The sequence below is a fragment of the Lipophrys pholis genome (assembly GCF_963383615.2).
Source record: "Lipophrys pholis genome assembly, chromosome: 14".
Taxonomy (NCBI): domain Eukaryota; kingdom Metazoa; phylum Chordata; class Actinopteri; order Blenniiformes; family Blenniidae; genus Lipophrys; species Lipophrys pholis.
Genome location: NC_137633.1, coordinates 7119726 through 7134884, shown reverse-complemented (window position 1 = coordinate 7134884; position 15159 = coordinate 7119726). Strand labels below are relative to the sequence as shown.

Below are 15159 nucleotides of genomic sequence, written 5' to 3'. Positions count from 1 at the left end.
TTCTCTGATGTGCTTCGAGATCTGCCGCGGATTCAAACGCACCTCGAAGGTCCACGTGACCGAGTCCGTGAGAAGGGCTTTTTCTGCACTCGAGGAACAAACCAAAAAAAGAACGCGGGACGGTAGGGTGTTGGTGAAAACTGGTCTCTGTCCTGGCACAGTGTTTGATGCCTCTGAAGACGGGGGCCCGACACAAAAAGCCCAGAAGGCCCGGCGGTACGCGCTGCTGGGGCTAAAGCACGGTGGCGTTGTGGCCCTCCATCCTGGGCAGCCTCGGGTCCTGCACCGTCCCCATGGTGACCAACAACGGGCGGCTGTCCTCGGGCATCCCCGGCCGGGCCAGGGACACTGAAGTGGGGATAGAGGGTCCCCGCTGGAGGGTTGCCGAGGACATACCCTGAGGGGGCGGAGGAGGGGGGTTGGTGTTACCGTGGGTGGCCTCCAGGGGGAGACCCTGCTCCTGGTAGCCGTAGCCGATGTTTCCGCACGGGAAGCGTCTCAGTCTGTAGAGGGGAACTGGGGGCAAGGCGGCCGAATCCAAAAGCAGAGGCGACTGGGTGGCGGGAGGGGGTGGTGGGGGTAACAGCGGCCTGCAGAGCCCCTGCTGCTGCTGCTGCTGATGGTGCAGCAGCTGGAGCTGGTGCTGCTGCTGCAGCTGATGCTGGAACTGCTTGTGCTGATGCTGGAGGCCGAGCGCCCCCGCCACCTCGGCCACCGTCCGGCCCACGTGCTCCTGCCCCTCACCGGGGACCCTGGCAGTACTGCCTCCTGCACCCCCCACCCCACCCTGCCTCTGCAGCTGCTGCTGTTGCTGCTGCTGCTGTTGCTGCTGCTGCTGCTGCTGCTGCTGCTGCTTCCTCTGCTGCTGCTGCAGGAACCACGAGCCGTACGTAGGATTCCACAGACTGGTGCTTTTGCCGTCCTTCTCAGACGGAAGGCCCTGGGCAAAAGCCAGGTTGATGTGGCCCCCCTCAGTGGTGGGCTGGGGCATGACGTGAGGCCCCTTGGCCGTGAGCATCGACGGAGCGGCGCAGGTGACCGTGTTGGTGGTCGTCATGGCCATGGCGGTCTGTGTGTGAGGCTGCTGGTGCTGGTGGAAATACGGCTGCGGCGGAGCTGGCGTCTGTGCTTTGACCTCCGAGGCTGTGCTCGTGGAGACGGCGTGCTCCCCCCCCCGCCGGCTCTCCTCTGTCGGGTAGGACGGGGGCGGCTGCGGAGCCTCTCCGTCAGGCACCTGGGCGTTGACCAGCACAGTCGGAGCCGAGGGGTCATCGGGGCACACGGGGGCACGTTCTTCCTCCTCTGGAACGGGTCCATACTCCACGGGGAGGAGCATCGTCACCACATCAGGGTCCTGGAAGCAAAAGGAGCAGATGAACACATTCGTCAGGTTTTTGGACACCAACTTTGCTCCCACAGCGGCAGAGTTCAAACCAACAACGTGATTGTTTAAGAACACATGATCGCACATGGGTGGACAGATTGATAATGAGCGCCGGCTACTGGAACTGGTGTGCGTATCCACAAAACAGCTCACTCGCGGTGCGTTAAGTTGTGCGCCGTTACTTGCATGAAACAATTAGGACCAGAAATCTCATCATGCAGCTGATTAATATTAGGAGTGAAATCATCGAGCAAACTATGAAATTCAGTTGATTCTTGTTTTGTTCCGTCTCCTAAAAGTCAAGTGTGGTTTCATTGTAGGAAATATTAGTGGTGGTCATGATGTTAACAGTTTCACAGTTTGACGTAGGTATGATTCTTATCAGTAACGATAAAAACAGTAGTGTTATGCATCTGAAAATGGTATTATTGTCACAGTGCTAATTGGTTTTCTTGCTCATTTGAATAGGAAACTACTGCAGCACCAAAAACAGACCTCTTTAAGGCAGTGCCACAACTAAACGGGGGATATTTCGTGGCAAACCAATGCCCTTTTTTAAAAAGAAATACTAGAAAATTGAAGGAAGGTATTTTCTTTCACCACATGGCTTTTTATAATCCCGCAGTGTGTTCCACCTCCTCACCTGCAAGCAGTAGTCGATTCTCTCCAGGATGGTGGAGAAGTTCGGCCGGTCCTCAGGCTGGTGCTGCCAACTCTGAGTCATTATACGATACCTTGAAGACGAACAAAAATGGAGCAGACACACAAGGTTTAATATGTTGTATATGAAGTTTTATGTTTTTTATCAAAAGGCCAGATTAAGACCAATATAAATTTTGGATTTTTCTTTAGTGTAGAAGTACAAAAGAAGTGATGGAAAAGGCGACAAGGACTGCAGAGTGATCTGATTGGGAACCAGGTGGACAAACCAGACCTGGAAGTGGCCTCTGTCGACACTTTGAACTGAACTCCACCCAAACACTCAACGGTGACGGAGGAACTATAGCTATAGTTAATAAGATCGACCTTGGATGTCTTACTCGTGCTTAGAGGCCAGTACACAAACAAGATCAAGAATGGCAGTCTTACTGCAAAGGAACTGCACGGATATTAGCTCGATGTAACCATCAGATCGCAATCGGATCCCGATATGGACTCTGGAGTCTTATTTTACAGAAGCTCTGGATGCAATCAGGAGAAAATCACATCAGGATGCGAGACACATTTGAATGGCAGCTTTAAACAGGGTCTCATCACAGTGTGGACTCAAATCCCGCTGATGTGCTTTCATCTGTGTCCTGTTGCGAGGCTCACGAGAACTCGGGCTTAATGCGGCATCACAGGGCCATTTTTTCATTTTTTCATTTTTGGAAGGGAAGGTGCACGTTTACAAGGGAGGCGAGGCGGGTGGCAAAGCGATACAGCAGCAGTAATCTGCAAAGCTGTGGCCGACAGGTGCGACGGATAAAGCCGCGAAATCACAGGGAGGCCAAAGTGCAAGCAGACAGCCAATACGACATGGGGAGAGAGAGCGTGTCTGCAGACATATATATATATATAGATATATATATATATATATATATATATTTTATAATAGAGTTCACATGAAAGGCAGTGTATTAGGGAGCCAGCCAAGAAAATATAGTGTGATTTGGAAATGGTTTTTAAGCTGCCTATCAGCTCCCCATGACTTTGACCAAATTGAGAGGCGAACATGAAAAGAGGAGCATTCGCATGGCTTCCATACTGAAAGCACTGAGCGCAATCTCCCGTTAAATTTTCTTGACACCTTCTCGGTCACAACGTACATGTCAATATCAGACAGCCATCAGAGCCTTTCAAGTGTGTGTGTGTGCGCGTGTGTGTGTGCTTTTGTCTGGATGTATAACACGGCTCAACCATGTACAATAAAGCAGCCTTCCCTTTTTAATATTGACATTTGGAAGAATTGTAATGAGACCTAACAGGGTGTGAATGCATTCAGCATCTGGGTCACTGCGCATAAAATCAGCAGTTTTCCTCAAAATGTCCCGTCTGGCCATCCTGGATTTCCTTCATTTTTTTGTGAAATGTTGGCAATGTACTCAGCAACAAGCAAAGAAACCTATAACCTGTTGAAAAAAAAAAGTGGTGTAGATTGCAGGAGTGCAGCTCCAAATCCACAAGCATTCATGCTTTCAAGCTATTCTGATTTATGCCCAGGGATTGTTGGACACTTTCCTTTTAGCATGTATCTTATCAAAAGTGTCAGAAATATGAGGGCTGTAAGCAAACAGGGATTTGAAACTATTCGTGTTTGAATTTTGAATGTTTCAGGCTAATTACTAATTACTTATGAATACTTTGACCATGTTCTTATCTCATTTTATTCATATTCTGTTAACCCGACACGTAACGTGCATTATTTTCTTTAGTTTCTGAAATGAGTGAGCGCTGAAAAACGGGTAAAGACGAAAGCTCTTCAAAACCCACAATTTTCACAAAAACTGTAATTGATCATGATTGTTGTTACAGAATTCAGTAATCTCATTTCGAACATTCAAGAGGCAGATTTCTTCAACGCTTTACTCTTTACAGGCCACTTTTTTTTTTTTTTTTTAAAAAGGCTCCTTCTCTCAGAAAGTGAAGAAGACCATAGGCTCTAAGAAGTGCACTTACACTGGGCCGGGACAGTTTTTGGGCGGGTCCATCCTTCCGCCGTTGGTGACAAACTCCAGCACTTCCTGGTTGCTACGGCTGGGATATGGCATGTAGCCCAGCGAGAAGATCTCCCACAGCAGGACCCCAAAGGACCTGGAGGACGGAGGAAGATCGGTTACCCTCGAAACTGAAGAGGACACTAAGACATCATCAATTTATAAGGTGGGCGAAGCTTTAAAAGACGAAGACGAGGGACGAAAAAGAAAAAAAACAGAAGAGTGAAGGACAGGAAGCGTCAGACGGAGGCGGACAGGGTCCTCACCACGTGTCTGTTTTTGATGTGAAGATGCCCTCCATGAAGGCTTCGGGTGGCATCCACTTCACTGGCAACATGGCGCGTCCCCCCTTCCTGTAATAACTCGCCCTGCAGAGAGAGACACACACACACACACACACACACACACACACACACACACACACACACACACACACACACACACACACACACACACACACACACACACACACACACACACACACACACACACACACACACACACACACACACACACACACACACACACACATCAACAATACGCAAAACACAAACACACCCACACACAGTTTAAAAATATTTGTAATACTTTTCTTTGACTAACATTAAAGAAAAGGAGCGATTCCAAATGAAAAGCAACCCTGGTTTTTAAGCACTATCACCATGGCAACAACACTGCCCTCACACACGCACACCAGTGTGGCGAAAGAAGAAAAAAAAAATTTTTCTCGGGTCGAGCAAATTAATTCGGTGTTTGTCAGTGTGGGTATCGGCACTCTGATCCTATCGCCTGTCCTGCTTTCCAACATGTTGCCGAGAGAGAGACCCTCCAACAACTCCTTATCTCCGTTTATTTATTTATTTTCAAGGCTGCCTCACGCCTCACGTTGCCTGAGAAATTATCTGATGGGCTCTATCTGATTTTTCGTGCTGATGGAGGTTACGTCCGGTTCGCGTCCTCACACCGAGCGAGCAGTTGAACGTGGGCGTGGCTGAAGCCGTGTTATCGCCCCACTGAATCATTTGGATTCGAGAGCACTTGAATTGGCACGGCCCGCCGCTGCGGAGGCGTAAATCTGTTTGCCCCTCAGTAATTTTGTCGTAAAAATGTCAATTTATTCCCCGCGCGCTCGTTTGTGAACATGGCGAGGGCTTGATGATAAACAGGACGGCGCGGCGGCGGCAGGCTGGACGGCTGCCAGTCCCAATCCCCAAGGGTCTGGCCAAAAAAGAAAAAAAAAATGAAGGCGGCACTCATCCGCACAGCTGCCGCACGTGGCTGCACAGGACAGCTCTGTAATTATGGCGGGCAGCTCCCAGGTGGAACGGCGAAGGAAGAGATGGAGGAATCATATCCTAAATAGGGATACGAAGCCTCGCCCGAATATGGAACGAGAAGCGGGGAAGATCGCGGATCTTGGCACGCGGCTGCTGTTCGGGCCGCATGACCCGTCACGTCTTGTCTTCAGTTGAAGGCAGATTTCGAGCCACGCTGAAGCTCACCTGAGGCCCCAAAAAAAAAAAAAGAAAGTGTCAGAAGTTGTGCTAAAAGCTGGAAGTGCTGAATGTCTCCAAAGTGACGTGTAAAATCAAATCCAAAAATAGTGTTGGAACAAGTGCCAGGAGCCTGGAAGAGGCAGACGAAAGCAGGCGGGATTCACATTCTCACTTCAGTCACTACCCCCCCCCCCCCCCCCACCCCCCCAAATAAAAAAAATAATTTATTAGAACCTCAAATTAGCGTTTTTTTTTTTTAACAGCTAGTAACTATAAGGAAGGATTAGCTAATTACTAATTCAGGTGAGGATGTTGAAACTTCATCTCCCACAGTCTGAAGCGAAGGCTAACAGTCGGCGCCGACACTCATCGTTTGCTTTAACGCTGCGCTACAAGCCGCGAGGCTGCGGGGGATCGCCGGGGAGAGAGGAGTGCCGAAGATAATACGGCTAAAAGCAAAATATATACTTAGCAAACTATTGGCACAAGACCTTGAGGGGAAATTACACACAATCAATGAAGCAGAGAAAACAATCACCGGTGGAGTGTGTTAGCTTGACAGATTAGCTGAGAACTACACTGCAGGGCAGCGGCGCAGATCTACGCCTTAATCTGTCGCTTAAAAAAAAACACACAGCTGGAATCATTTGCCACCTCCATTCTTAGGCCCACAATTACAGGACGGAGTCGTGCCGCTGCTCCTCCGCACCGCTTTAATGTTCCTGTCCGTCCTAATCAGGAGGGAATGGAGGGGACGAGGACCGGCTCAGACTATCTCTGGGTTTTATTGCTCTGATTATATTGTCGTGACGATGTATGTACTTTGTGTGTGTGCGTGTGTGTTTTTACAGCTCGGGTGACTGATGACAGTTACTGACGGCCTCATAGTCTCATAGAACTTCCTGTTCTGATTCAGGACAGACTTGCTTCGGGGCCTTTCTGTGCAGTTTGCCTGTTTTCCTTGGTTTTCACGCGGATTTCTTCAGTTTCCTCCCATTAAACACGTGTTTACGGTTAAGTGGTGACTAGAAATTGCCCAAAGGTCTAAATGTGAGCAGAATTGTCTCTCATGTTTGAATGACAAATCATCCCTGAACCGTTAATGCCATTCAGATTAATAGATTTCGCGAAAACTTGGTAAAATACATACATACAAACCAATAAATCAATAATTACACGTGGACTAAAACATAACCTTCAACCTAAATTTCATTCGCGAAGGTCAAAAGGTCTTCCTGTCATTCCAAACATACATAGTTTTCATACAATGCAGGTATGTTAGATATTAGTATAAGAATAAACTCAAATCCTTACAGCGGCCACTTTTTATTTTTTGGCCTTCTGCAATGAAATTCAACTTATAAAAATAGACAACCTCAACACTAACGTCTGCACATGACGCTATGCAGCCACATCTTCCCTGCCTGTTAGAGGATGCAGAACTGTTTGAAGGAAAATTGAGAGATGGTAAGATGCAGAGCTTCAGACTGATAATCCGCCTATCAGTGGATCAACCCTTTATTTATTTCTGCCCGCACATTTATGGGAGTACTTATTACTACTACGCTGCCAACACCGCCAACAGACGGAAAGCTGAGCTGCAGATTAGCGAGGCTTAAATACAGTCTCCGGAAATCTGCAGCTCGGATGGAGGTGTTTTCTACGCGTGTGAGCGGGAGCTTCGCCGGGAGATAGAGAAGCATTAAACCAACAGTCGGCGGCGGCAAAGCAGCCTGAAAGATAGTGGCTTGTACCTGAGGACACAGTGACGGCGCCTCACGCTACCGCCGGCTGCCCTGGACGCGCTTGTGCAGATTTTTCATTGCGCATTAACAAACGCCAGCTATCGTATTGCTGTCCCGCCATTGTTGCTCGTTCACGTGTGAATATGGTCATTTTAGGTAAAGCGGCGGTTTCCTTTGTGGTCGCACTGCAGAGTGCTCGTCGTAGCGGCAGATGTTTACCTTTGTGCGATTACTGTCTGGCAGCTATTGTTCACCCAGCTTTTTATTTACCACTCGGGCGTGCTTGGGTAAGGAAGTCGACGGCCTGCCCGTGGCGCTGCTATCAGGATGTAAAAAGCTGACATTAAAACCCGGCGCTGGTCTCTCACTGGGGCGTCCGGCCTGCCTGCCATGGCCTCGAAAAGACCCCCGCGTCCATTGTCACGCACGTCATAAACTGGCTAAAGAATCACACACCAACAGCCTGATGGCGCCCGGCCCTCCCTGCTGAACACAACGTTGACAATAAAAAAAAAAAAAGAGAAAGAAATCAGGTCCCAGCACCACAGCTCTGGGCTGAGAGATAAAAACAAAAATCACAGCGAGATACCTGAAAAACTGACATCAGCAATTAAATCAAGCGCTCCTAATGTGGCTCCCCGGGGACACTGCGCAACAGCCCAGCTCCGGATGCGCCGAGAGTGACTTTGCTTTGTGTGACTTTCCATCGGATGATTGGAAAGTGCTGCGTTGATACAGCAGCATGTTGTGACATATTTCCCCCGCTCTAATTTTCTTAGCAGATGAAAGGCTTGGGAGATTTCCCAGCTGGTTTGCGCATTCGTTTAAACAGCGACACGTGAAATAGTACAAGCTGTATTAAAAAGAAGTGGAGCTGAGAATAATGAGCGGGTGTTTCGGGGGGGGGGGGACGGCGACTACAAAAGAGCTGATGTGGATTGAAAGAAAGCGTACATACAACAGCTTGATAGAAGACATACCAGTCTCAGTGATAAGGGCCACAATTTCTTACAAAAAGTCCTCATTTCAAGATTACACTGAAAGAAACTCAAATACAACCTGATTCAAGTAAATTCTCACATCATTGAAACACTTATATTGACTGAGGCCCCCGTTTTAAGTGAAAAGTCATTGTGTTTGCGTTTTCATTTCAGAATTTATTTTTGCTTTTACATGGAAAATGGCAGAAATGCTGAAAATTGATGTAGTTTTTTTGGACCACTAGAGGGCACTGTTTATATAGACACTTGAGAGGCCGCCATTATAGTTCATCTTCTCGCACATGTGCAGAAGAATTATTTACTGCGGCCGTGGTGTGCATGTGCAGTAGCAGCGTTTCAGAAAAGTTCCGTTTCCGTTTCCACTCTTTTGTGAAGCTCCACCACAGAAGCAGTTTTCAAAATGAAAATCAAAAGAAAATGTGAAAATAATTGGTTTTGTCAAACGATCTTATCTCTTAAAAAAAATATCTATTTACGAACAGGACATTTTGCAAAACAATTTAATTAAAGTCCCCTGTTCAACACATCTGCAGTACACACACACATACATATCCAAACACAAAGGTTTCTCAAATAACAACATAATCCAAATATAAAACATCTAAGCTCAAGTATAATTGTCAAAACTGAACATCTGTCTCAAAAACACTAATCAGTAATAAAAAGAACCTCACAACTGACACATAAATATATTTATCTCCTCAATAACAACTAAAAAAATCAAAATCAACCCACAGGAGCTCCACCTCTTTCTGAAATATATATATAATGGGTCGGTTTTCTATAGAAGTTCTTGAATTTACCGATGCACGAGTGAAGAATATTCTCACCTTCAGGTTTTTTTTAACCAACAAAGAGAGGGAACCCATCTAGATAAGGACATCGAGACTCACTGCTCCTCAGTTCTAAGCTTTTCTGCTTCTCAAGGTTTGATCTTGTGAATAACGTTGAGTTTGACGCTATTGAATAATCTGGACATCTTTACACAATAATTTCAATAGAGTCTCAGTAAAATAATTTCTAAATAAGAGCTTTTTGTGAATTAAATGTATTTAGCAAACCTTAAATGAAAAACATTAATTTATATCAAACTGAACTGAATTGATAATAAGATATATTCTAGAAAAAGCAACCAGAACAATCAGATTAAAGGAATATTTCTTATTTTGTTAACCTGAGTTGCAGCATCATCCTCGGGTTTGAAAAGTGATCACGACAAAAACTCTAAATCTTTTTTTTTTTGCTTCTGTTGGGCACTGCAGTTTAGCTCTTTGGTGTCTCAGGTTTATGTCTGTACACGCTGACACAACCTGTCAGGTTTGGACACACACTGCATCCTGTAATGATGCTGAAAGTTTTCACATGAGCAAAGAGAAGAAGAAAAAATAAAACCCTTTAGATGGAGGAAAGCAGTGATAGTCAGCACTTCACCCATTAGGATGTCAGATCGGATTATTCCTGTGCTGCTGACTAATGGTCACAGTACACACTTACAAGAAAATAAATAAATAAAAGATCACCCTAAGTCCTAATCTAGTCAGAACCTGGTCGACGGGTCCAGCTTGCTGCCTTGCGTTTATTTTCTGGAGCTAGAACTGTACCTGTAAATATCTCGAGCCATCCCGAAATCTCCGATCTTGGCGACACGACCGGGTCCTTTGCACGTCAGGAGGCAGTTGCGCGCAGCGATGTCCCTGAAAGAAGAGAAAACCTCAGCATTAACTGCTTTTCGCATGTGATGACCAAGGAACCGCGTAACTGTAGGATATATGAGCCGTCTCTTGCACTGACACGTCTCATGCCTCATCTTTTCCGTGGTTAAACAAAGTTCTGCATACATTTGCATCTATAGGAGGGTTTCGTGAGTGAGACACCTACAGATGATCCCCTGTTGGATCTGAAGTTCAGCACAACCACCGAGTTGCCCCAGGCAACCTGGCGAGTGTATAGCTTCTTGAAGTGTCTTTATAACTCTGCCTACATGGAGCGCCCAGAGAAAAAGACTGAAATATTCCACTGTGTGTACGGCTGAATGGGCTTAGAGGAGGAAAAAAAAAAATCATATTTGCACTGTACTGATTCGGTTATTCTTTGAGCAAAAAATACAGTAGTTCACGCTGCAAGCTCCAATCCTGTCGGGAAAGGGGGGGTGAAATCAGCCCACACGGACAAATTCTGGTCAAAAGACACCCGATTCCATGTGGAGGAATGACGTAGCGAGGACACTGTTGCTCATCGAGACGAAAGAAATGCACAGCGAGGGCTGATAAATAGCCAGAACTGAGAGTCGGAGTAACATCATGTGACACCGTGCTTGAGTATGGAGACAGAATTGCACCGTTTTAATGTTTTGGACCCCACAATCTGATTAACTCTCATAAGGATTGACACAATGAGGTTAAAGTAACAGTTCAGCCTGATTTAAACTGAAGACGGGGAAGTATCGCTGTGCATGTCTCTCGGATGGAAACAAAGAAATTGAATTAAATAAAATGCGAAGTGGTGAAAAGAGGTCAAAAGCTTCAGTGGCCGTCTGAGTGAGGTGAATGATATTCTTTTAGATGAATATCCTGGCTCAAGTGTGAGGGGTCGTTCTAATCCATTTCCTGTTGATTGCCTCTGAGTTCAAAGAGTTTAAGAAAACAATAGATTCTTCGTCTGCCGATCAGTAAAACAAGTCAATTTCTTCTTCTTTTCCTCTGTTCTGTTGCCAGTCGATGGTCTTTTCTGAGTCAAATGACTTCTGTTTGGAATTTCTAATTTCAACATGTCGCTCAGTGTCTGTGGAGTTATTGTCAGGGTCCCATCATCTCTGTGAAGATCATAATGTCCAGGTCCATCGTGCGTTTGACCCTGAACGCCACAGCACCGTCAAACCTCGCGACCGATAATCCAGCAGGTGATGAAGTGACGGAGCTGAGTTAAACGCTTTCCTTAAATCAATCTTTCCCTCAATAGCGAGACCGGCTACACCGGCATCGGCGAAGACTATTTAACACCCTCGGGTCTAAGACATCCATTTGTTTTCCATTTCCTTTTAAAAAGGTCTAGTTTTTTTTTACTTTGCTTGACTCAAATTTAGTCTGAAGCGGTTTATTGAGTTTCAGCGAACAGAGCTATTAACCGGGCTATTTCCTTGACTGTGTCATTTACACCGTGAAATTTTCTCTTCAGCATTAAGCAGCAAGACAATCAGTCTATTTCGGGTCAACAGATACTTTAGGGAGGTTTGCAAGCAGCTCTGATTTGATCAAAATGAAATACGATCTGTAGAGCATGGGGAGGTTGCTAGCACACTAATACTTTATTGTGAAATGCTATTGCTGGCTTTTTTTTTTTCAAATGGCCTGGAACTTTTCATGGAAATCATCTGCTTTTGCTCAAGGGCGGTCCTTGAGCGGTCCGCAGTAGCTGTCGCAAACCACCGGCCGAAGTTTAAAAAAAAAAAAGCAGTGAAAGCCTTATCATTTGGCCTTACACTGTAGACCTTATTGACAGTAAATTCTAACTGTGGCTTAAAGAGCCATTTCCCCACCGCACTTGGACAACAATCTGTGTTATCAGTCCATTTTAACGCTGACGGTGGCGTTAAAACCACACAACTCCTCAGCACATCGCCGCTCCTCAGGTTAGCTACCGTTGATGCTCCAAGAGCAAAATCAAATAATGACCCACCGACTTTAAAATGGGTAAATACCACCATTTGGAAACTCACAGAAAGCAGCAGTATGCTGTTCTCAAGACAAGCATTGACCCTGTGATTTAACCTCCTGGACCCCTGTAATCCCTAAGAAGAGGGCTGCACTCTGAGTCTTCATTCACCTGCCCTTTTACTCAACCAGGCATAAAAATGCACCTTCCATGAAATTGAAATTTATCTCAAGGACAGTGTCGGGGGGGGGGGGGGGGGGTTAATGCAGTCTTGAAGGCGGTAACATGTCGGGTCGTGTAGGAAGATCACGAGCCTCCGGAGAAGAGTCAGCCATTAGGTGGATTGATGGAGCTTCACTGGGACAAACAAGGTTCAACAGGTCTGGTGTTGTCACGGGAGGATTCCTGGGAAGACCAAAGGCCGATGAATCCACTTCGACCTTTCTTGGTTTGGACACATCCTTGCCATTCTCCTTTGAAGGAGATGCTGGAGAGGCCGATTCAGAGAGACCACATGTGGAGGTCCATCAGATAACGTAGAACGGAAAGACTCTTGACTTGTACCTTGGATATACATCGACCGTAAAAAGGCAAGCCGGCTTCCCCATCTGGCTGCCCGGATACTGAACTCATCACTATCGCAGGAAGCCAAAAGGCATGCAAAGTCCATATGTTCCGCTTGGACAGACGCAGTCAGATCGTAATCGTGAGGAGACGTTCACTGATGAATGTGGGCACCACTGTTTGTCCAATGTGCATTTAATTTCCACAAGTGCACGGCGCCATGCGTCTCCGTATGCGCTGCACATCGTTCACACCTGGTTTGGTTTCGCGTGTTTAGGAAGGGGGACCGCAGAGAATATCACATTCTCACACATTAATGCAGATTGATTGTTTGTGCGTATGAATGAAGAAGCAGCTGTTTGGGTACCTGTGTATGAACTGGTTCTCCTCCAGGTACTGGCAGCCCTTTGCAATGTCTCTGGCTACGTTGAGGAGGTCCACCATGGTCAGGCTGGACGGTTGCTCCTAAACAAAACAAAGAAGAGAAAAGATGATGCTGTTGTTAACAATAATATCTGATTTGGGGAAACAGATGGAATCGGTGTGTGATATTTCTACCCTCGGGTGGATCCGAGATAATACAGAAGTTCGAGCAGGAATAGACTCTTTAAGGAGAGCTATAATGTTGATTTTTTATTTTTATTTCACGGCATCGCGAAGCATTGTGAAAAAAACAATATGACAGTGTGAACTGGGTGGCTTCTATTGACGGACCAGAGAATTATCACCTGAATCTGCCGCTGCGCTCGGCTTCATTGCCTACATAATAAAACAGTGAGGTTCATCTCTGTGCCGAGGCTGCCCAGCCCCGGCTTTACAGCTCCTGTTCACCCTCACTGCTCTCGCGGTGATACTTTGATTTCCTCAGTGAAGCCGCACAAAAACACACCGTAAAACTACAGGCTAAACAGAGGTTACCACACATACGTTTCACTTTTTGCAAAGTCAGAATTCTGTTGAATTGCGTGAACTGACTGCTGCGCATGGTAGAGCATTTAGAGGCTAAAGACCCTGACTCTTGTGCAGTTTGAGGATTTTAACACAAATAGTGAATGAATGGTAATGTGTGTAACTGATGTGAACACAAGCAGCCGGTAGAAACTGCAAAGCTGAAACACCAAAGAGTTTTTTTTGAACGGCGTGCCTCACCAGCCGGGGCCTGGTCTCTCTCAGGAAGGTCTTGAGGTCTCCTCCGGTCATCAGCTCCAGCAGGATGAACCTGGGCATGGCCTGCAGGCTCACGCCGATGCAACGCACAATGTTCTGGTGGCTGAACTTGCTGCGGGGACGGAGCCACAGCAGAGAAACGTGCGTCAGACAGTGAATGAGATTCAGGTAATAGACAGTGTGGGTGTTACCTGATAATTAGAGCCTCCATGAGGAAGTCCAATTCATCTTGCTCAGAGCACACCTCTGGAAGTGTCTGGTGTGAATAGAAATCACATCTCAGTGCAATGAAGAGTTTTAACATGCGGATACAGCGAGTTTCATATCTTTGTATGGGTCCCATTAACTTTTATGTGACACTGAACATGAGGCGGTGAGATGAGCTGACACTGTACTTCTGTTGAAAAGCTGTACGGAACATTGCAAAGGCACATTACAATTTGCATTATTTCCTCACATCTTCATTAGCATTAGTTCATCAAGCCTAACCCTGTTTTTACTTCCTTCAACTGGATCATCTCTTGATACCAGATAACGTCTCAGTCTTCTTAAAAATTCCTCAGACTGATGAAGACGTAATGAATTGGTGGACGTAGGATTAAGGATGACCAACAGTGCTGCTTGTGTTGCAAGTATTGTTTTTTTATCTCAGTCCACTGCAACTCCACTGAATTAAAACTGTTTTATAAAGTAATCTGCAGCAGCTAAAACTAGAGAGCCAAACGTAAAACTGAATTGTCCAATAAAGCTTGCGGACACGGAATATATTTTTCAGCTGGTTGTGAGATTTAGAGTTGCTGCACTACTTCTCCGGTGGCATACATGCTCCTGCTCCGTCACAAAATAATGCCATTTTTCAAAAGACCGACCTGGCATAATAAATCACCGGGGAGGTAAAGAACTAATTTTTCTGTTCTGCACCAAACTCGCGTCACATATTCACTTGAGCTCTAAACTTTAGGGGTTTGGAAAATCAGGTTTGGACTCACCTTCACAGCCACCTGCAGTGGACTTGGTTCGCCCGGTATCCCCACAGCCAGACCTTCATAGACTTCGCCAAACGCACCGTGACCGAGGCCCCTGCAGATAAAGAAACAGATCTGTTATTAACCCATGCATCCATATTTTAAACCCCCGAAGATGAAACTTTTAAAACAAAAGAGTCAAACCAGAGCACTGCAGTGATTTTCCAAACTGATGACATCTGAGGCAAACAGCAATAAGACGTGTCCTGGAGACACCTCTGTCCGAGCAACGATCCCCACCGGGAGGCGAAGCAGCCGTGGAGTAAATCAACAAGAGTGATTTCTTTTTAACAGGACAGCCGAGAGTCTGCCGACTTTCCTAAATTAGCAGCTGTACGGCTTTTAATCCCACAAAGACGAGCTATTGTCTCTCTGCGACATCCTCCCGTGGACGCTAAAGCACAGAAGGATAAACTCTGACTCTGAATTA

At 46.2% G+C, this 15159-nt stretch overlaps 1 protein-coding gene across 1 annotated transcript in view; it reads right to left on the bottom strand.

The window, feature by feature from the left end:
- Nucleotides 1-232: 232 nt before the first annotated feature.
- Nucleotides 233-15159, bottom strand: part of alk (ALK receptor tyrosine kinase) — a gene marked incomplete at both ends in the record, with an annotated part of 444001 nt that continues 429074 nt past the window's right edge. The window contains 9 exons of the mRNA XM_080479669.1: nt 233-1354; nt 2028-2118; nt 4043-4177; nt 4347-4448; nt 9924-10016; nt 12905-13002; nt 13687-13816; nt 13896-13960; nt 14694-14784. Coding sequence (XP_080335795.1) covers nt 233-1354; nt 2028-2118; nt 4043-4177; nt 4347-4448; nt 9924-10016; nt 12905-13002; nt 13687-13816; nt 13896-13960; nt 14694-14784 — 1927 coding nt within the window. The remainder of the gene's footprint in view (nt 1355-2027; nt 2119-4042; nt 4178-4346; nt 4449-9923; nt 10017-12904; nt 13003-13686; nt 13817-13895; nt 13961-14693; nt 14785-15159) is intronic.